General features: G+C 40.3%; 2 protein-coding genes across 2 annotated transcripts; both read right to left on the bottom strand.

The window, feature by feature from the left end:
• Window positions 1-11,584: 11,584 nt before the first annotated feature.
• Window positions 11,585-16,411, bottom strand: LOC119134634. Its single transcript, XM_037271468.1, has 3 exons — window positions 16,347-16,411; window positions 14,293-14,380; window positions 11,585-14,106 (listed from the first exon to the last, which is right to left on the bottom strand). Exons 2-3 carry the CDS (start codon window positions 14,296-14,298, stop codon window positions 11,920-11,922), a joined length of 2,193 nt encoding a protein of 730 aa, XP_037127363.1. The 5' UTR covers window positions 14,299-14,380; window positions 16,347-16,411; the 3' UTR covers window positions 11,585-11,919.
• Window positions 16,412-16,762: 351 nt separating this feature from the next.
• Window positions 16,763-19,597, bottom strand: LOC119134633 (kinesin-like protein KIF16B). Its single transcript, XM_037271467.1, has 5 exons — window positions 19,508-19,597; window positions 18,380-18,499; window positions 18,201-18,252; window positions 17,981-18,118; window positions 16,763-16,953 (listed from the first exon to the last, which is right to left on the bottom strand). The coding sequence occupies exons 1-5, from the start codon at window positions 19,595-19,597 to the stop codon at window positions 16,763-16,765; spliced, it is 591 nt and encodes a 196-aa protein (XP_037127362.1).
• Window positions 19,598-21,188: the final 1,591 nt, after the last annotated feature.

Below are 21,188 nucleotides of genomic sequence, written 5' to 3'. Positions count from 1 at the left end.
ATTTAAGTTTTCATTGTTGTACATTGTGACAAATGTGCCCCAAGTAAAAAAAAAATAATTTAAAACTAAGAGCAGGCAGAAGAATGAGGTAAACGTGGCAGTCAGCACGTGGCCAGGGGCTTTGTGCTGCTGTGGTCATTTTAGAGCGCCTCATTGTTGCAGCGTGAAAAGCCCTATTATGACCAGGTGGGATGTGTTCCAGCCACCCGAGTCTTTAAACAGAAATACTTTCATGGCTCAAACACGCGTAGGCATCACAAAGATGCTAGGCCAAAGTAGCATCCATTTTCCAGCTCATAAAGTGCTATCTAGTGGTGATTGTTCATATTACAAACTAAACTTACAGTTTGGGTTTGTAAATATGATTTTTTTTATTTTTTTTTTATCAATGAAGGGCCACTTAGTGTTGACTTTGGCCACCGGTTGCCCATTCTTGGTCTCGGTACTGTGATAATAAATAAATAGTGACTCAAAAGTCACGCTGGGGGATGATCAGAGGTTTTCCTGGATTCCTGCAGATTTTCACTGCTGCCACTTAAATGGCAAAGCACTTACACACAGTCACTACAGGATAGAAGCTAGCAGAGCAGTTGGGAAGTAGCAAAGGTCAGTTTATAAAAATGTTTCAAAGTCCAGTTTGTCAGAAGCCAGCCTCCGACAAAACACATACAACCGCCAAAGTAAAGATTTATACTGTCAAGGAAAGCAATAGTGCAAACTATTTTCTCAGCTTTATTAGACCATGTCACCTCGTACACTGTTTTAATTGGATCACAATTTGCAGTTCTGTTACACTAATATGCCCGTCTGACAGGTTCGCTCTCCCTCGCATTTGTTATGGTGTTGAAAGACATGCCAACAACATGAGATACCTCTTAGTAACCGATTCATTGAGTGTCTGTAAATTAACAGTGTCACTTTCATATCTTAAGTGTATTTGAATATCTTCTAAGATCACCTTATCATTTGGTGTTCATATTATGGAAGATTAAATTAAATGTATATGTGAAAGAACTTTGAGACTGGCATATAGATTGGAGTCCTTAAAAATGACTCAACGGTGACGTCTCACTGGTGACATCGACTTCATCAGTGCTATTGTTGAACAGCACGAGCTGGAATCACCGAGTCGGGCTAAATTACAGTGTATCATCGTGTTCAGTCTTCAGTCCCGGCTGAGGCTCAGTGGTTCAGTCAATGCAGAAAACATTGCTTGAACAATGGAACAAAACAACCGGAGTGCCTCAAGCACATCAGCGATTACTGCAGTGAAGATGCATTCGTGAGCTGACAACATCATGCTGGGACGCTAACAGATGTAATGGTTAGCCACTAAAAATTAGTTATGAGCCACGTCTGGTCGTTCTAGTGCACATGGTGTGTTCTGACACGATTATTGACGCTTTTTCTGACTTACAAACAATGATGCATTTTAGTAGTATATTGGATATTATAGACATTCTAGAGACTGTATATTCAACAGAATATATTCATAAAATCCTGAAACCTTATACAGTAAATGTGAAAAGGTTCATTTTAATTTGCTCATGCAAACCAACAGTTCTAATTAAAAAAAAAAAAAAAAAAGAGTCTTGCAGGCTGCAGCTACTGTATTCAAATGAGTGCTGCCGTAAGTGTCTGCATGTGTTATAAAGCCAACCACTCAGTACGAGTTCTTGGCAGCCATCACTGAGCAACATTGCCAAGAACAATGCCGCCAACTTAGTAAAAATTCTGCTGATATTCAACACTGATTCCTGTGTGACACATTTGTCACCTTTTAAGTTTGATTGTTGACCGTGCCAGGAAGTTTTACATCAAGGTGATTATTTTCCACACACAAAAAAAAAAAAAAAACGAGTTCCCATGACAAGAAAACAGATAAGCTTGATTGCATTTCAGCATCTTGGCTGTGAACACTGACTGACGGCACCAAGCATCTGCAGTATTCCAGTGTGACTGAGAATTGTAGCCATAGCAACAGGCTGGATAGTAAATGAGGGCATTCACAATCAGTTGAACGGGTTTTAAATTATTGCTCATTTTTTACCTCAAGCCACTGTCAACTCTGCTGCTTCTCATCAGTTCTTTTAAAAATAGGAAAATCTAACAATGCATAATTACAGGATAATTGGCTTGGAATCCAAAAGCTAAATCAACCCATTTTGTCTTGTACTGTGACATATTCTTACCTAGAGGCCACCATACTCACTCCAAAGGGAGCCTTTATATTCATCCATCACCTTTCCCTTAACAATGAGGAACAATTATCAAGCTTTATTACATGTGTCGCATTGTATGTGGCATGGACCATAAATATTGTTCGGTGCCTAAGTGTATGTTATTCATTCACACGAGTGTTCTGTTCCTTCCCACCAGGAGTCATTATTTTCTGCAGCCAACTCCTACTGGTTATGTTAATGTGTGAAATTTCCGTAAACGAACAAGCATCGAGATACCCAGGAAAATCTCTCCAACACAGCATGTAATTTACATGTGCTATTGGACGAGCAATCCATTCATAGACGATGAGCGGATAGATTCTGATGGCTATACTAGTCATTACTGCTGGGCTGATGCAAGCTGAAGGATGTGTAAGGTCTCTTTTGTTGATTGTGGAGTCTTAATGCTTTCTGCTATTTATGAGCATGTCATCCTCGTTAAGCTGAATAGGTCGCATTTCAACGTTTACTTCACATGAACTTTCACAGGCGCTATCTTGGTGTTAAGTGCATTCTTTTTGCACATCAGCGTTAGTCACAGTAAAAAATGGGATTAATTTAGCGTTGGCATCAGGTTGCCTGAATCATGCAGCAAGGTGGTCACGATTCAAAGATTATTCAACTCACTTTTTAAGGTCCCTGGGGAGTCACAAATACTGGCTTTCAGTGTGTCTGGTCAATGTGTGTTGTGAGAAACTCCTTTCAGAGGCCAATTCAAAAGCTAACCACCATGTTCCAGACTTGTATCAGTTTGACCGGCTGCCAGCGTCACTGCTGCTTGGCAATAAACTTCACGCTCTGTCTTTTTTATTCATCTCTTTCTCTGCAGCGCCCCACACCCACCTGAGAGAGACAAGATAAATCAGAGATCGGCGAGGAATCAATTATGGCCTTTGCGTCTGCTCAAAACGAGTCAGGTCAGAGAACCTCCACTAAAGGAGGAATAAAGGTGATCCTCAACAGTATATGATATCCAGTCTTCGGCATCTGTGGCTTTTCATCACATTGAGTATGAGTTCAAACAATGAATAGTGGAATTATTGGGATCTACATGGTCGCGAGATGCCTGACGGTGCTTGGAGCAAACAGACAAACAATATTTCTCCAGTTAGAAGAATGCACTGGTTTGACAAATGTTCTAATTTAAAATGCAATTATCTTAAAGACGATTAAAAGTCACAGCAAACTTCACTTCCTGAGAAGTAGCATCATTGCGATGTTGAAGATGAATAACTGCTATCAACCATTTCTAAAAATGCTATCTTTTCATTTTTGCACTGTACAAAACTACCCTTCAATGAAAACCCTGAACCTGAAGGGATATAATCAACAGATAAATGCTGCGCTAAACAAAATCTTCAAACTTATCGGAAGAATCTTTTACTTGAGCTAAAAAACAGCTGAAATTTATATTGCATTGTAGAGTGACGCTCACAAAGCATCAATATTTTTCACCTATATACCAGCACTTCAATGACTTGACCATATTCAGTATGCTGACTATTTCTACAGTGTAGCAATATATAAGTTCTTCTGTGGTGTCCCATGAAAAGATATAATAATTATAGAGGCACTTTTGCAAGATACTGTACAGTTGTCTTGGTTTACATATATTCTAACCATGGCTTGTGAGATAAAAACATACATTTATACTTAGCACAGCATCTTAAATGCAAATTACAATGTGCAGTTGTATTGGGGGAGCCGAACAAAATCTTAAATAGTTGAAGTAATCCCGCATTCCTCCAACCACTCTGTCCATGCAGCTTTGGAGCAAGATTTAAATAGTAGAGGCCATCCACAGAAAATGAACCCAATTACAGATCGTTTATTTTGCCAAGCTCCTGGGTCCAAAACAGCATTGGAGACCGCAACACAGTGCAGCATCGGTATGTGTCCAGACATAGGTGGGGTATGTCCCAAACCACTGTTCCCAAAAAGTATGCCCATCAGCTTGGCATGATTATAGACATGAGAAGCTTCCGATTGTCGCGTGCTGGAGCGTGACACGACTGGAGAGGAAGAGGATGGGAGAACGCAGGGGGACGCCCAGCTGGCGGCTGCTTCTAATTGGGCTAAGCAGGTTTTCATGGCTCTAAAAAGAGAGAAGGCCACAAGCAAAGTAGCAGTGCAGACCAGGCTGCAGAGAGGGTAAGGGAGGGTGGGGGTGGACTGGAAGGCCGGCAGGCGGCCTAGAGGCTGGTCACACTCCAGCAGCTCTTTGGAACAACGAGAGGCAGAGAGAAGCAGCTGTCACCCCCTGACAGGAGCACACACTGCCTCCAGCCTCATGGAAAACACAAACAGGCACACAACTTAAAAAAAAAAAAAAAAACATTAAAGAAATCCACTTAAACAAGAACTAGTTTAATCAAGGCCCTCGCAGAAGGAGGGCGGGGTGGGCAATGTAAATATACACAACGTAAAGGGGACAAAAGGAGCTGATTAAAAGTGCCAGCGGGTATACGTTCAATGCATTCTTCTGTCTAGATGTTTATTGTGCAGCGTTGGAAATAATTAGAAGTGATTAAAACTGAGGTGAATTGACTGGGGGTGTGCTGTGAATTCCAGCATCGCCAATGCCCCGCAATGGCTTTGTACGATGGGGGTGTCAGTGCATGCCATGCTTCAGGGTTGAATTGATTTACTTTACACTCAGAAACATTAATTAATGATCTGTTGTCTGTATTGTATAATGACTTCTGTTGTCATTTTCTTTCATATAGCTTCATCCTCACATTTCTTTCCTTGAATGACCTTTTTTCCCCCCAAGATTTAATGGCGTATGAGCTGACATGAACAATAAGTGTACCAATAAGGATTATAGTACTGAAATTTGCGGAAGAGGATTAGGGCCAGTGAAGAAAAAAAAAAACGAGGGGTGACAGGATTCTGACTTTAAAGTCAGAATTTAAAGTCAGAAGGTGGGGATTCTGACTTTATTCTCAGAATTCTGACTTTTAGAATTCTGACAGTCAGAATTGGTGCTTCATTCACATTGCTTTGTTTTTATTTATCCATTGCCTTTACAACCAACCAGATGTCTGGAGGACATGCCACAATCCTATTAAGAAACAAGGAAAGGGATCACAGAATTGGAGAAAGTAAGGTTATGACCAAGCAGCTCACTCCTGCCCCCTGCCGTCCAAATATCAGTATGCAGCTTTACCCTTCAAGCTTTTAATGTCACAAGAGCAAAAAATGTGCTGTTTTCTTGTAGCCTGGGGTCTTAATTTTGGGTCTAAATGCATCAACACACATCAGTATCATTATGCATTGTCACAAGGCTCTTGGACTTGATAGCCTGTTATTCCTTGAAGCTCATGCTAAGACACAAACAAATGTTTTGAAGAATTACAATCATCACCAATTTGAAGTACAAAAAAACCCCAAAAAGCCTCATTCGTATTCTATAAATATCACGTTATGGATATGACATTACAGGCAAGTCCACTCCCATTGCCATGCTCGTGTAGGCCGGTTGTGGAGCGATGAGAGTGACCACGGGAGGCACCCAAGGGGGCTGATAGAGCCTGTCAGCGAAGCCGTGAGAAAAATCAGATCGCCTTGAATTTGCATAAACAGCCTTCAAATAGCTATGCAGAGGGTATAAGTGTGAGCCATCCAAGCCTAAAAATCTCCCAGCCGTGTACTAGTATTGGGTTCATCCAGGTCATTTAACACTTAAAGACAGTCTCCAGGGAGCCTCCTCGTGTTGGACAAATTGTTTTGCCTTAACAGCGGCTCGGTACTGCACGGGAGTGTGTGCCTAGTTCTGAGGAGCAATTTGCCGCCTGTAGTGAGGGAAACTTTGCACTGTGCCCCCTTTCCTTCAGGAGCATGGGCTCTATTAAAATACTAAATGGCAGCAGAAGCAACATCAGCAGCAATTAGGGGGAAATACACCCTCTCTGGGTTGAGGTCCCACGGATAGGCTAAAGATATGGAAAGTAATGAGGGAGTTCTCTTCCTTATATTTAAGGCAGTTGTGGCATCTCATAACAATCAGATGAAATATGGAGCACGGGCTATGTCAACCTATGGAAATGTGAAACCCTTTCAAAAGTTCATTGAGTTGTCTGAGTTATGAAAGAAATGCGCAAGGTTAGAGGGAGAGCATGGTATACAGGAAATAGCTTCGGCGGAGCTGTACGGAGCATCCCGGCGGGATTCTCGAGTATTTTGGACTCCTAACATCACACGTGGGAGCCACTTCCTTGAGTCGAAAGCAGTGATTACAATTCCAACCAGAAACAAACTACAGCATGTAGCTGTATTTGTTGCTGACAGATTCTGTATTTCCGATATAATTTACAGCACGGCGATGTCTCCTGTTAACACTTAACTTCTAAGTTTTGATTAATAGCACCAATAGGATGCGGTAAGGCCCGACACAGGAGGGGTGGAGAAGGCGCTTGCAATGCCCGCATCAGCAGTCTGATGCTGTCACGGCTCTCCACAACTTCCCATAAAAGTAAAATGCAGCAGGTTTGGGGAAACAGCCTTGTCCTGTTTGTATAGGGATCGTCGTAAATAATATGCCCGCCGGCCTCTTGAGGAGAGCTGTGGAGAGCACTCATCACCGCTGTACACTTCATTTGCTGGAGCCCCTCACGCTGTGCCAGATCAGCATGATTTACTGGTAAGACATATTACTTTTCTATGTGCCATCTATGCTCATTCTTATTTTACAATGCAAAATAGCAATGACATTTTGCAATGGATTCCAATGTTCGTGGGCATTTGTTTAATTATTCTTAAAGTCATTAACGAAGATATCTTGTGGATGATTTAGCCTTTTAGTTGAAGTGATATTGTGAGGCAACATTTGAATTAAAATATTGACATTTTAAGGTTTGGCTATTTGACTAAATGAGTTGATTATAGCTCTTATGTAGGAACTAAAATTAACTCCAGTGATAATGTTCATCCACACTTAATTCTGAGCTGATTTTTTGCATGTGATCTTACGGAGATTGATTTTTGAAATAAGCCTCTGTGAAACATGTGATTTGAAGTAGTTGATTTTGCAACAGATTCTTCACCAGCCAATCATTGCTGTTGCTATTATGATGCATGTCTATTTTCTTTCATAAATCAGACAAGGCATCATTTTCAAACAGTCAATAACACAAGTGCAACAGTACTCTAAAAGTCGAACATTCAAAAGCAGTGCAGCGTTTCTTGTAGAAAAATAATTTCGTTTGTGTTGCGATTTGTTTATGTCTGGACGATTGCAATGCTTTTGCTTTTTGACTTTGACTTTGTTTTCTTTGACAGAAACAGAGGACCAAAGCTGACAATTATTTTGAGGCCATTTATTTTCAAATCTCTTGGATCCTTATTAAAATCCGAATTCAATCACTACTCGACAACATCTGACGTGTCCCAAATCTTAACACTCATACAGAGCAGCCAATTATTTACACAACCTGCTGTGCATCAGTTTCATCTCTTCTCTCAAAGTCACTTGTGATAGCTTGAATGTTTTTCCTGATTGAAAACTCTGAAAAATACAAATGACAATAGAACTAGAGGGGCACACACAAGAGAGCAGTACCAAGGTAGAAGAATTGTTGCCTGCATAATCACCACTCAAGGTTCCAAGCAAAGAAAGCTTGAAAGCAAATATGTTTATTCACATTTTATATGTATACAATTAAGTTCAATGAGAAAAATGAATAAAGGTCTCCTGCTGAGCATCAAGAGGGGGTTTGAGTTTGAGTTTATTCACGCAATATCCAAGACATACAACATGATACAACAAACAGTATTACACAGTCGGATGCGTGTTTTTCCCAATGATTAGATTGCTATTCCTGGTGGTGTGGGTGTGGCTGGGAGTACAGATTGGGATGAGTTGACAGGGTTTATGGTTTCGTTTATGGACAGTCTGATACATGACGCAAGCATTCTGGAAATAGTTGTGTTCGACAAGCCTCAGAAGATTGTGTCGGTGGAAGATTGTTTTAGTGGGGGCGTTAAACTCAGACCATGTTATGGCACGTATGACCTTTTTCTGAAGTATCTCGAGCTTTTTTAAATGGGTTGGAAAATAAGCAAAGAATATGGTAGCAAATTACCAATACAATTAAATAGAGCAAATGGCAACAAGTGGGGTGGGGGTGGGGGTTTTCTTCTCCACATTTTTATCTGAGATACACCAACTTTTGTACTTAGCAGACAAAAATATTGATTGTGTCTACAGACACTCGCTAAAAGGCAGCTTGTTATAAGAGCAACTTTAAAACAGAGTTGTCCAAATCTGTCACATCCATGGTGATAAATGCAAAATGATGCTCTCTGCGGCTTGTGCAGGAAAAGATGACGTCCAATAAGAAAATGACACCATTAGACAAGTTCATCTTTTTATTGGACAGAAATATATTCCCAAATGAGGCCAGCTCAAGGATGAAAGTGACATTTAAATCACAAGAGCATCTCCTTTGAGATTAATGTTTCCTTTTAGGCTTGGGAAGAATCAGTCGCTGTCAAATTGAATGATTCAAGTTGGGCATTTCACTAAAATTAGTCAAAAGAGGCACAAGTTCCACACTCATTTTAATGTGACCTGAGCTTTGTGATCAGTAGAGGCAATATTTTTTGCAATGGACAGCCAAATTACCATCGCCCTGTGTCTGAATACATTGGTTTCTTGATCCTCAACCTAGCCACAATAGGAAATAAACGGCTCATCGGCATACTGATGCAGCATTGGAATTAACTAGACGTTCATTATCTTTCTCCAGCATACTTTTACGTGGTTAAAATAGCAATGTATTGGTTTGTTTGGTGTGATGTTGCACACCACTAATGTGTTAGATCTCCTTAATGTCCAATACAGCTGAAATTTCGATTGCTTCAAAAGTGCCACAAACAAATGTCACGCTAACAATCGCGGCACAATATATATTTGTCCTTGTAATCCAGGGGTGTCAAACTCATTTTTTTCGCGGGCCGCATTGTAGTCATAGCTTCTTTCGGAGGGCCATTATGAATAAATGTATGCGCACCTCATATTAGAAACAGTAAAAGCTACAAAAGAAACTGACAAATAACTCGGATTCAAATCAGATGTGTAAAAACTGGTCAAATATTAAAAAATATAAATACATGTTAAAAGTGAAGACAATTTGCAATTCTAGTAATGACACACGAATCTGATGTACAATTTGTCTTCGCGGGCCACATGAAATGATGTGGCGGGCCGGATCTGGGCCACGGGCCTTGAGTTTGACACCTGTGTTGTAATCCATTAGCAATTCATTTCGCCTGTACAGCAAGTCCATAAATATAGATTAATCAGTTCTATTTCTTTTACAGATACAAGCAGAATTTTATTGTTGGATCTGATGACAAAGCCCATCGTGGAGCTGCCACACGCTATTGGCCATTTACAGTAAATTGCAATATATGGTTGGCACAGTACCTCGTGAGTGTGACATGAGGCTTGACTTCACATGAAGCAAAATACTAGAAAATAATCTCTTAAAACAAAACGCATTATCCGCCAAAGAGCTTAGCTTACATAAACAGCTTTAAACTAGGCAGACACGTTACAATTCAGAAGTTATTGGCGTTAATGCAGCACGACATAATTCAAAAGCATGAGGACATCAAACAAAAAGCCACATGCATAAAACACAACAGGGGAGCTGCATGAGAGAGCAACCAGTATAGTCAGTGCGCCATATTATGCAGCCCACTCGGAGATTCACTGCAGCAATAAGAGTGTCAGCGGCACAGTGATTTAAACATCCTCAGCGAGGATAAGCCAGCACATCTTGTCAGAACATGGACCACACTGGTAGGGGCTGTACAAACGACTCCACTTGTTGCCTTCACTACTCCACAATGACATTTAGAACATGACGTCCAAGAGTCACAAATGACATTTCTGGCTTGAAGTATCAGACGTAACAGCGCAAATGGAAATAATACGTAAATACGTTCAAATACATTAATTAGCCTTTGTTTTCTTTGCTCTTTACATTTGTAAGTCAATACCCTGTAGCATTAATGGGAGGGAATGCAATGTTGGCATTTAGCCTATATTTTATCTATTCCTTTGAATGTAAAAAAAAAAAAAAAAAAAAGCATGCTAAATCAATTGATCACCATTTTGAAACACATGCCGAACCACATTCTAAATAAGCAAAAGCTTTGGGAAAGTCTAAAACACCTCTGGTGAAAAAGTAAATCATTAAATCACTTTGGCCACTGCAGGCAGGCAGAAAGATTAAGATTGGCTCAAAAAGATTTATCCCATCAACAACTAAGCAGTGAGAGAACTGTCTGGGTCATGTTCACATGCTTCCAAAGTAGACGGTAAACAAATTATCCTGTTATGGGGTGTCAATGATGTCTTGTCTTGGGACCAGAGAGCCCGTCGGGAAGTCATAAGGTGTGATTAGAAAATCAGTGCCCACCAGTGGCTAGGCGCTGGATCAACCGTCCATCTTAGAACAAACATTTCCTTTTCACCAATGTAAGCCCAGCAAGCGACCAGGGCCACCTCGTGGTCAAACCAGTCGATAAACTCCACTTGAATTTCGGTTAAGTAATGTCTTTAGTACCCTTTTTTATTTGTTAGTCTTGTTCTGGCTGGCTCTAAATGGCCAGGAAACAGGTTGATAGGTTCAACATAAAACATTAAAATGGTGTAAATGCCAAACGCGAACAATGAAAAGGTCAAAGCATTCACTGGCCCAGAACTAAGAGAGATTTTCAGTTGTGATTTAAGAGTTCCCTGCAATAGATTGCTACAATTTCCTTTTTTTTACAGTACATCAGTGAAGTTGTTTTTGTGCATACAAGGGTGTTTGGGTTTTTTTGCTCTCTCTGTGTGCATCCTGGTTGAATTTGGCAAAGCTGTGACTGAGAGCAAGTGATTTGGAACATGAATGGGTCGATGATTTGGCATTTTCATGTGCTACCTACTTTAAAATACAAAATTGAGGGTTAGGGGTTTTGCTGCATGATTGAGTTTCAGACAATTTGTGCCAGCAGTCTAACATTTTAGACATTTATTTTAGGAAATAAGAAGATAGATTTGCAGTACGTAAGTGGCCATGCACTCCAGATACCCAACTTGGTATACAAGCCATGAAATTCAGTTTTTCACTAAGTTCCTTAAAGCATTCAGAAACTGTTTTTACTGTTTATTTTCTTTAAGATTTTATTAGTAAATAAATGGATTAAAATTAAACCTTTAAGATCAGGTTTGGAGTTAAAGTTAGTGTGACAATGACAATTTGATCAAATTTGAAATGAATAAAGTTGAAGTCAAATGAAATGCAAATAAATGTCACATAAGCATGGGGTAACATTTATTGGTAAAGTCAAACATTAAAAATGTGTTCACATAAATAGTATACATAACTTGACAAGTACATAATGACAACATTAACATGTATTTGAGATGATTAAAATACTTAAAATTAGAAAATCTATCTAACTGAACTGGAACACTCAAGTATTTCACCTCAAGCATCACTGCATAATCTGGTAAAACAAGTGGGCGGTGGTAGGTAAAACAAAATGTGGGCTTTAAAATTTTACAAGCTACTAGTCAGGTGGTATAAAATGTCAATTTCATGAAAAGAATAAACCAGACACCAAAAGTGGGTGTAATGTTCCTTGCAATTCTCCACGTGTCTTCAAGCTGATCAGCTCATTACTGTCTGCCAGTTGTTGATCAGACACTTGACAAATAATTAATCAGGCATGCTGCCTCGGTGGAGCAAGGGAAAGTTAATTTCCACACCTCTGCATGTGGAGATGAATTCAAAGCAAGTGCGGACAGGGTGGCTACTTTGGTCACACTTTCAGGGTGACCTCGAGCGCTCATAATTGCAAAGATTAAATCCACACTGACATCTCCATTCTTGTCTTCATGTAACACCACGCAGCGTACATCCGCAAGCTGACGAAGAGTCAAGTTGTGGAATTGACGATGGCAGGGACTAATGGTGACTGAGCTCGGGGTTGGATAAAAGACAACATCTTCCTGCACCAGACCAATGTGCGTTTCAGTAAGTAAAAGCTGGCACACACTTTCAATGCAGCTACTGGAATTTAAGATGACCTTTACGCTTGTGTACAATAAAAGCTGCACATCCCCAATGGTAACGGACGTTCCTTCTTCCATGTTACAATAAAGAAAGTAAATCAGATCTGCAAGACTCTTCTGAAACTGGCAGCAAACCCTCAGACCGGCATCCAACAGAAGGTCAGGTACGACACAAGCCTGTGAGTCCAATGATAATCTGTTCCCGACTGTCCTCCAGTCATCATTAAACAGCAGATGCTCAGTGACCCGGCTGTCTCCAGGGCACAGGACTTCGAGTATGGCCCAGCACACCTCTTGGGTAAGCGTCTTGCTGTGAGTGTAAAGACCCAGGATGCTTTCCTGTGTAGCTCCCATCAAACGCAAGCCATGGCCTGAAAAGCTTACGTGTACCTCCTTCAAATGCGAGTAAGGAAGTTGGTGGAACAATAGTAGCTGCTCAGATTGTGCAGTCAATGTCAAAAATTCCGTTTCCAAGAGGACGAGGAGAGCAGGACAGGGTTCAGGTTGACTAATGTTAGCTACATTTAACCAAAAGAGAGCTAAAATCTTTTCAGAAGCCAACGCTGTGCTGGATAGGACTGACTGTAAAGATGTTTTTAAGTGTTGAAATGAGAGATTTTGTAGGTTCACAAGGGCAGCGGGAAAATCTATCAGCGGTTGACAAAAACTTTTCATCTTATTTCTTTCCAGAATGACAGCCACATCTGGTGTCTGATCCTTGTTTGTTGGTGTATGGGTAATCGTGTCATTCAGTGGTAACATCTCAGCATGTGTTTCTTTCTCCTGTACTAAATCAACATGAACTATTTCTTGCTCATGAAGGTCATCTGGGTTCCAATCCGCTTGAATGATTTTCGGTGTAGACAACATGAGTGGTGAGGCATGTTGATCATTGTAGTCCTGCATCTTAGCCTCTTTGGCCCAAAGGTGTTCCATTATTTCCATCTGGACCCGTTTTATCAGTGGTAGGTCTTTGACCATTGAATAAATACCACTATTCTTGAAACATGAAAAGACATAATTACTTTTTACTAGGGAGAGGACTTGGCTATCAATTACAGACATGACCTTGCTTCCATTGACTTTAGAAATGAGATGATTGACCCAGTGGCTCACAAAATGCTTAATTCTTTCCTCTTCCAACTGCTGCAATAGCGTAGATGGGCTCCAAAGGAATTGCCCTGCATCTTTAACAATCCAACTCACTCTATTGACCAAGGCACTCAGTCTTGAGCTTTGAACTCCATCCCCTACACAGACTTTAGCCTGTGTTAAAGACTTGTCCAAACAGCCACAATCATTTGTGTCTCCAAAGATCAACTGTGCCTCCAAGATCGCTTCCTCAGCTGGACAGCAGAATTCTGGATTCGTAGAGGCATTTTCCTCGAGTTGAAGGGTGTTGGTTTGTTGGGGGACAGACACGGAGCTCGTTTCCCCTGTATGCTGAAGGTGGGACACGTTGCCTAATGAGCTCCCACTAGAGCCAGGTCTCCCCTTGCAGCAGTGAGCCACAACACCTTGGATCTCGTTAGCATTCCCCTCTGGCTTCATGACACATCCATCACCTAGGCCCAGGACTCTTGTCTGCTGGAGGCTGGCATCCCCTGACCACACTTGCGCTCTTGTATAACTTGATACTTCGGCAGCGTTCTCAGCTTGCCTCCAAGGGTGCTCAGACATCAGCTCTGGCCGTGATTTATGACACAGAACTATCTCCTGCTCCAGGTCACCCCTGGTGCTTACCCCATTCTGTTGTGTGCCTCCATCCAAATTGAAACTAGAGTGAGGGACGGGACCTTTTCCAGGTATTGCCTAGTTTATATTGCAGGTAGGGGGAAAAAAAAAAAGAGAAAAACAGATGTTTCTTTTATGTCAACTACAATCATTTACTTCCAAAAGGTGTTCCTCAATACTGCAGACAGTTGGCTGACAATTCATTTCATCTCAATGTAGTGCATAACTTCTGTAGAGGTAGAAAAAAAAAAATGGCTTACTTACGGTCATTGTGAAATTATCTGGTGCTGCCAAGGTAGAAGAGCGGGTCACGAGTTTGGGGTCCACCGTCTTTGACGTAAGATCAAACTCACTAAAATGAATTTGAATAGACGCAAATACACAATTAACAATATTTGACGATGCATGCTTCCATTTTTTTTACAATCACAGTTGGTTAAAGGCAGAACATACGGTTGCAACACTCTGAACTCTACTTTCCAAAAAGCAGCCATTTAGTTTCAAAGGCTGGATAAAATTACAGCCACCCTACTAGCTGTGAAATTAAAAAGACTGTGCACATGTTATGAGATTTACACATCATATGCAGCACTCCCTTTGATGGTTGAGCTCCGTGTATGTTGTCATTGATGTCGGCATGAGTGAATTTGCTTCAGCCTATCTATCATATTTAATATGTTATTTAGGCAAAGATTATTTATGCTAAATCACCGGGGAACTAAACCTAATATGTCAAAACATTTTCAATGTGCATGCAGTGGAACCCCAACTTACAAGTTACACCCAAGATTTTTGTAAAAAAACAAAAAAAAAAAAATACATTTTCTCTTGGTCTTTATGAGTAGATGGATCTGTATTGTATTGTATTGTATTTCTTGTACTGCATAACCGTCATTGGCATTGTGCAAAAGGTATTTCTGTAAACTGAACAGTAGTTGTATCCTTCTGGATGGAGGAGGAAATCTGTTGTATACTAGGTAGATAACGTTCCCTTAAGTTGATTTTTTTTCATTTTATTGATTTATATTTGATTACATTTTATTCCACAAAGAGTTTGTACTGACACCTACAAAATATTGGAGGGGGGGGGGGGCTTTCAGTTACAAGAGAGATTCAATGGACAAAAAAAAGCCCAAGCCTAAATATGGTTACTAAGACAGTAATTGTCGAATGTTCTAAAAGTTCTGCCTCAAATACTTGAGTGTGCACTGCATAGTTCTGATGGCAGATCTGAAATGCAATTCATTTTTATAGCGTACATCCTGCAGCCTTTGAGAAGATAAAAGCACAAGACTGAGCTCTGGCTCGTAATCATAGTAGCCCTTTCTGACCTCATGTTTTGAAATAGCCATGTTGCAAGCTAAAAGCTCAGGGCCAAGCAATCATTTATTTCCTCAAATTGCTAGTCAGGACAAAGTAGTCAAATAAGCAAAAATACATTCCAGATAAGTGAGTAAAAATTTTTACAGAGAGAAAACATTCTACTCAACTTTCAAAACCACTTATCCCATTCAGGATCGTGGGGTCAACACAATCTTCACATTAATTTAAAAACTGATGAGAGAAAATGCTGGTGGGTTTGAAATTTCAATATGCATTTTAACAATGAAGAAATTCACTCTATTTGCTACTGTAACCAAAAGCTCTAGTTGTTAATGGTTCCTTTATTTTATTTTTTTCCAAGATCTGTATATTCAATCAATGTTGCAGCTAGTAGGGAGAGTGTCTTGTGGGGCTTTTGGGCAGTGAAAAAATGTTTAAGCAAGCCACAGAGTATGCACAGATCCTTATAGTAATTATCAAATGTAATTGGGCAATACGTTCTGGCTCCTCAAATAAAATACTATATGCTTTTTACTTTTTTTCTGCCATCACACTTTGCGCTCCCAAAAGCAGAAATATCTTCCCTTGTCACAATGCCCTAGCTCTGCCCCTGATCATCAATGTAACAAAAGATGTTCTCTACATCGGCCCTGAAGTTGTTTGTGCCTGTGCGTATGTTGGTGGAGTGCATGTAGTGATTCAGTGATTTATTTTTTTTTTTTTACTTCTTAGTAAGGACACGGTGGTTCGCGAGCAACTGAAATACGGAAGCCAACCTGCGACAGCCTCTGAGCTGTCTAGACCAGCTGTGATTTACATTGGCAGAGTATAAAATACTTCAGACTGGCATGTCCATTTGCATGATCCCACTTTCTTACAGAAACCCTGCCATGATTTATGGCTTTGATTTTGCGATGTCAAATTCTGTGCATCAACTTAGAGAGTCAAGAACCAGTAAGGAGCTAAGAGATGTATGCATCTGACTCATGTCTTACCTTGGAGGGCCAAGTGTGATCTTGCTCAGATTGTTCACTTTTGATTTTGGTGACAAGGTGATCAATGACAGCGCACTCTGCAGAGAATAAAAGAAAAGAAAACTGAAATGAACAATTCAATAAGACAATGTTTTATTTGTACCATTTGCTTCATAAAAATAGATATGGGTTTTTATTTTGTACATCTAAAATGTATCCTAGTTAAAAATTTGATGTACTGCAATGACCTTTATGAGTTGAGTAGCTACCTATAAAGCTCAAGCTTTTTGTGTATTTGTCAACCAGCCTAGTTTTGCTTCTTTGAAAGATTAAATACTATAAACTAGGCATTGGTTAATTTCTGTGTATTTTAATGAATTTCTTAGCCAATATGTATGGGACAATACAAAACCTAACAATGGTGGGGAGGGCGAGGTCTATATTGCATTAGAAGAAAGCAATTCAGTGAATGCAATTAAGTTGTTGAAAGATGTTTGGCAAAAAGTCATTAGACAGGCAGTACTGTATGTCAGGCTCTGCTTCACCTGCTGTTTCACTTTGAGATAGGCCGCTTCAGTGGGGTGGTTAAAGCGTAATATGGTCCTTCTCCCAAGGTGTATGATGGCACCTGGAGGGAAAGTGAGGAAACAGAGCGACAAATTACTGAGATACCTGCAAGGGCAAAGTATTTGTAGTTAGTAATAATGCAAGTCCTACTAAGACAGACAAGGATTTGACGCTCTCCACAAGTGTAATTATAAACAACAGACCTGGCCAATAGAAACCTCCCTGTCCATGTTTCAACGCAGTGAAGTATCTTCACTAAAAACCTGCTGACATAAATTGGGAGTTGGCCTGCATTCCACAGATGAGCATAAGGGAATGACTTGCTACCAAGAAAGCAATTTCTAACAAGAATGGCAGTGGCCTAAACCAAGGGATAATCTATGGGAGAAAACGGTCAAGGAAGGCTTGGTAATCCTCAAAAAGTGATAGAATGGAAGTGATATTAGTGTTTATACGTCAGGCTCTGCTGTGCAATCTCTGGCTCCGACAAATTGTAATCTTGCAACAACATATGACTTAGAGAAGTGACAAAGGACCTACAAGGGCACCCTCTGATAGATTTTAGCTGCTGTTGGATGGAAAATTGCAAACATTTATTCAAGTAAATGCCTTCAGATACAGCTGTTTATGAAGGTGATATGGGAAATGGTTATAAAAGAAGGCTAGCAGAAGGCTGTGATGCACTGTTGAGTTGTTATCTCGAAAAGCCAAGCCCTGATGAAGAGGAGGCAGTAAGCCGGAAGGCTCCGAGCCCCGGCGAGCAGTGTCTGTTTGGACAAGAGAGGTTAAGAGTCTTAACACTGTTTGACTTTGTTCTTTGAAAGAGTAATGCTTCGCTCCCACTTCAAACCCGCGGGCCCTATCAACTCCATCTACCAATTAACGAAAATGGACGGAGGCTTTGTCGGCCTCAAAGATTTCTAAGAGATCTGTTTTATGAAAAGATGTATTTACGTACAATACACCCATGCCAAAAAATGATGAGCCAAGAACAACATGGATTTCATGAGATGAAACAGCTTAATAACCAAATACACAAAACAACTCATTGCTTTCATTTCTTTCGAAAGATTATGAGGCAAGTTTACCCTGAGTCAGCTGGCAGGGATGAGTTACTACGGTGCCATTGACTGAGCACATTGCACCCTCCTGAGGGATGAGCGTCACAGTCCCAGCGTGGTTTTCAAACACACAATGTTCACCGTCGAGCCTGGAATGACCATCTTCTGAGAAACAAAAATGCAGTTTATTCGGTAAATCAACAGATGATGCAACAATGGCCTAGCTAATTTAGTAACCCTGACTCACCAATATTCAAACCATAGGATCCTTTGTTAGTGTTTATCATGGTTCTGCCTTCCTATGGTAGTGATTAATCAGAAGACAATATGTAAGGTATATTTTATAATATTGGCTTTTGCTGGTGATTAATAAACAGAAAATGCCGAATGAATGCAAATTAGGTTATGATAAAGCGTTGCATTTACTTTCAAATAATACAGAACGATGCCAGTGCTGAGCAAGTCTTCATCAATGCCTATGAGATGGGGGAAGTGGCAGTCCAAAACCACAGTGTTTCCTTCCTTTTTCAAAGCCACCGCCTCCTCCTATGGGACACATGAGAAGGACAGAGACGGTCGCAATTGCCCGAAGCTGAAATGCCACACAATAATAATGAAAAAAAAAGCTGACAGACATTTAATGACAACCAGCAGAAAACTAAATTCTTTATGGACTGCTCTTCCTTGCCTGAAGGCCAAGCAGAATAGCCGAGTTTTGGCCATGTGTGGCTATGAAGCAGTCGAGTGGCTGACTGGGAGAGAGACGTAATAAATCATTTCGATTACCATGGTGAGAGTCAAACTGTAAGTCGTGTTCGCCGAGCGAAAAAGACGCAGAGCCAGCAGACACACACACGTGCATTGTCTAACATGCACCATTGCCACCAGTGATATACAGAACCATCAAGGTTAGGACGCTTTTAACATTCCCAAGCTTGTACATCAGAATAGCAAACTGATTCCACATGATTGAGAATTTATTTGTATGGAAGGTAAAAAGCCAGACACCGACTTACACTTGAGTCGTAAAGTTTTGAGTACAAAATTCTCAGACAAAAACTGCCTCAATGTCACACTAACAAAAAGTAAGCATCCAAAGGATGAAGTTCACAAACGTGTCTTCTGTTTTTTTGCTCCTCCACAGGCGATAAAGAAGTTGCTTGCTGCCATCAAGCCAGTTAATGGTAAATACGCAACTTGGAAAAGTTTACTGGACAGCGGTTGATGATTGAGAAAATCTTCATGAATGAATCTGACTTGCCTTCAGTGGTCTTCTGCTCACTCAGCCTACGTCAGGAGTCAATGTGTGAGTCATTTTATTTTAGCAATTAATTTTCGAATGATAGGAATGATAATTAACTTGCAGTTTAAGGGTGCATCTCAAATAGAGTATAAAAAAAATCTCAAAAGATTTTTAAAAAATTACATAGGAAATTATTTCTAATAAAGAAATGGCGTTCTGAAAAATGTGTTCATTCAATACTTGGTGGGAGCACCTTTTGGCATTAATTATTGCTTCAATAAGATGTAGCATGACGAAAACCAGCCTGAGACTCTTAAGGTGTTATGGAAGCCCAGGTTGCTATGATAGCAGCCTCCCCCTCGTTTGCTACCATCTCTCAGCTTCCTCTTGGCATTTAGCATTCTTAGTTTATAGCCAAGCGCAAGTGCTCCTCAAAGAGGTATGATCCTTTTAAGACTGTGGACCCATGCCTCAGATTGTTATGGTTCATCACGACTACCTCCCCAAGAGGCACAGTGGAAAATCTTGCAGAACTGTATAACCACCACTCTATAAACACCAGCCTTCGCCTACTCACTTTGGCATGGATTGGATGGTGACAAGAAATGTCCACAACCACTGCCTCACTCAGTGGCAGTTGAGAGATTGAAGAAATCCTCCCCACCAACTCTCTAATGAAGCGGGAGAGGTATCGACCAGGGCCTGTGACTTAATTAAAAGGGATTCTTCACAGACTTCATTAGAAGTTGGAAGAGGCCTGGCAGATTAATGCACTGTGTCACATTCTTCTGACATCAGGGACAGATGAAATGCTTTTAGAGTCTCCTCACAGTCACAGCAGTGAAGGCTGATCTCCATTTCAGCTGGTCACTCAGTCAGTGTGCCATGTTGACCAAAGGCAAAACTAAAATCGGTTTTCCACTTGACAGATGGTGAACAGACTGTAATTAATGTTGAGATTGGCTAAAGTAGCATTTAATTTTCCATTAAATACTATCATCAGCGAAATTTCTTTTTTTTTTTTCTCTCTGAATTGGCAGATCTATTTTACTCGTATGAATTCCAAATCAGCAAACCTATCACTCTTAATCCCCATCAAACATGTCACGTGGACCAATGTGCCAACTGAGCAGATACGTGTTTGCAATTAATTTTGCTGCAGAGGAAAATACATGCTTTCGTAAAACATTACAGATTAATGTGGATTCTCCTGAAGAAAAAAAAAAAAACATGATTTGATCGCCCATAAAATTGTAATTAGTTTTTTATGCACCACCTAGGGCAAAACCACAATTTGCCATTTGGTATTTTCCTCGTATTACAGCACTAATTGCGCCCTATTTGAACACAAAAATGCAAAAATAAGTACTTGGGTTTTGCATTCAGGTAATTTGCCCAGGATGTGCCAAATTTCAAACGACATTTGGGATGATAAAAAACTGAGGATGCAGAGCTGATGGTGGTGGTGGTGGTGGTATGCGAGATTCAGCTTTTTAGAAGAACGCAATAGAAATACTCAAATATGCGAGTGGCAGTATTATTAACGTTCTTTCTGAGAAACTGATTTGGATCTACTTAATTAGTTTTTCCTTCCCACATGCCCTGTAACCAACCTGGGGAGCTCATGATTCATAACGCCAATCTAAACTAAAAAAAAAATGAAAAGTGTTAGTTTACATTACAAAGTATGCCATTTGTGGTGCCCACCTGCTCATTTTGATTTTCTCATTGTCAGCTTGTCGAAGTGAATATTTAGAAATATGAATACTGGCATAGATTTATAAAAATGAATAGTGTCGCATAGTGATAAGGTTTCTAATTATTGTGAGAAAGTATTGTGATTTTTATCACTCGTAAATTTGATTAAGAAAATTTGTTATTTCAGACACGTGTATCGAACTGGTTTCCTTTGCATCAATGTAGTAACTCTCAGTTTCAAAAGGTTTGATGACCTCTGGTGTAAAGCACCACTTGGGCATATTGAAGCAGAGT

Source organism: Syngnathus acus, chromosome 15 (genome assembly GCF_901709675.1).
Source record: "Syngnathus acus chromosome 15, fSynAcu1.2, whole genome shotgun sequence".
In the NCBI taxonomy this organism is placed as follows: Eukaryota; Metazoa; Chordata; class Actinopteri; order Syngnathiformes; family Syngnathidae; genus Syngnathus; species Syngnathus acus.
This window is presented reverse-complemented; position numbering and strand designations above follow the sequence as displayed.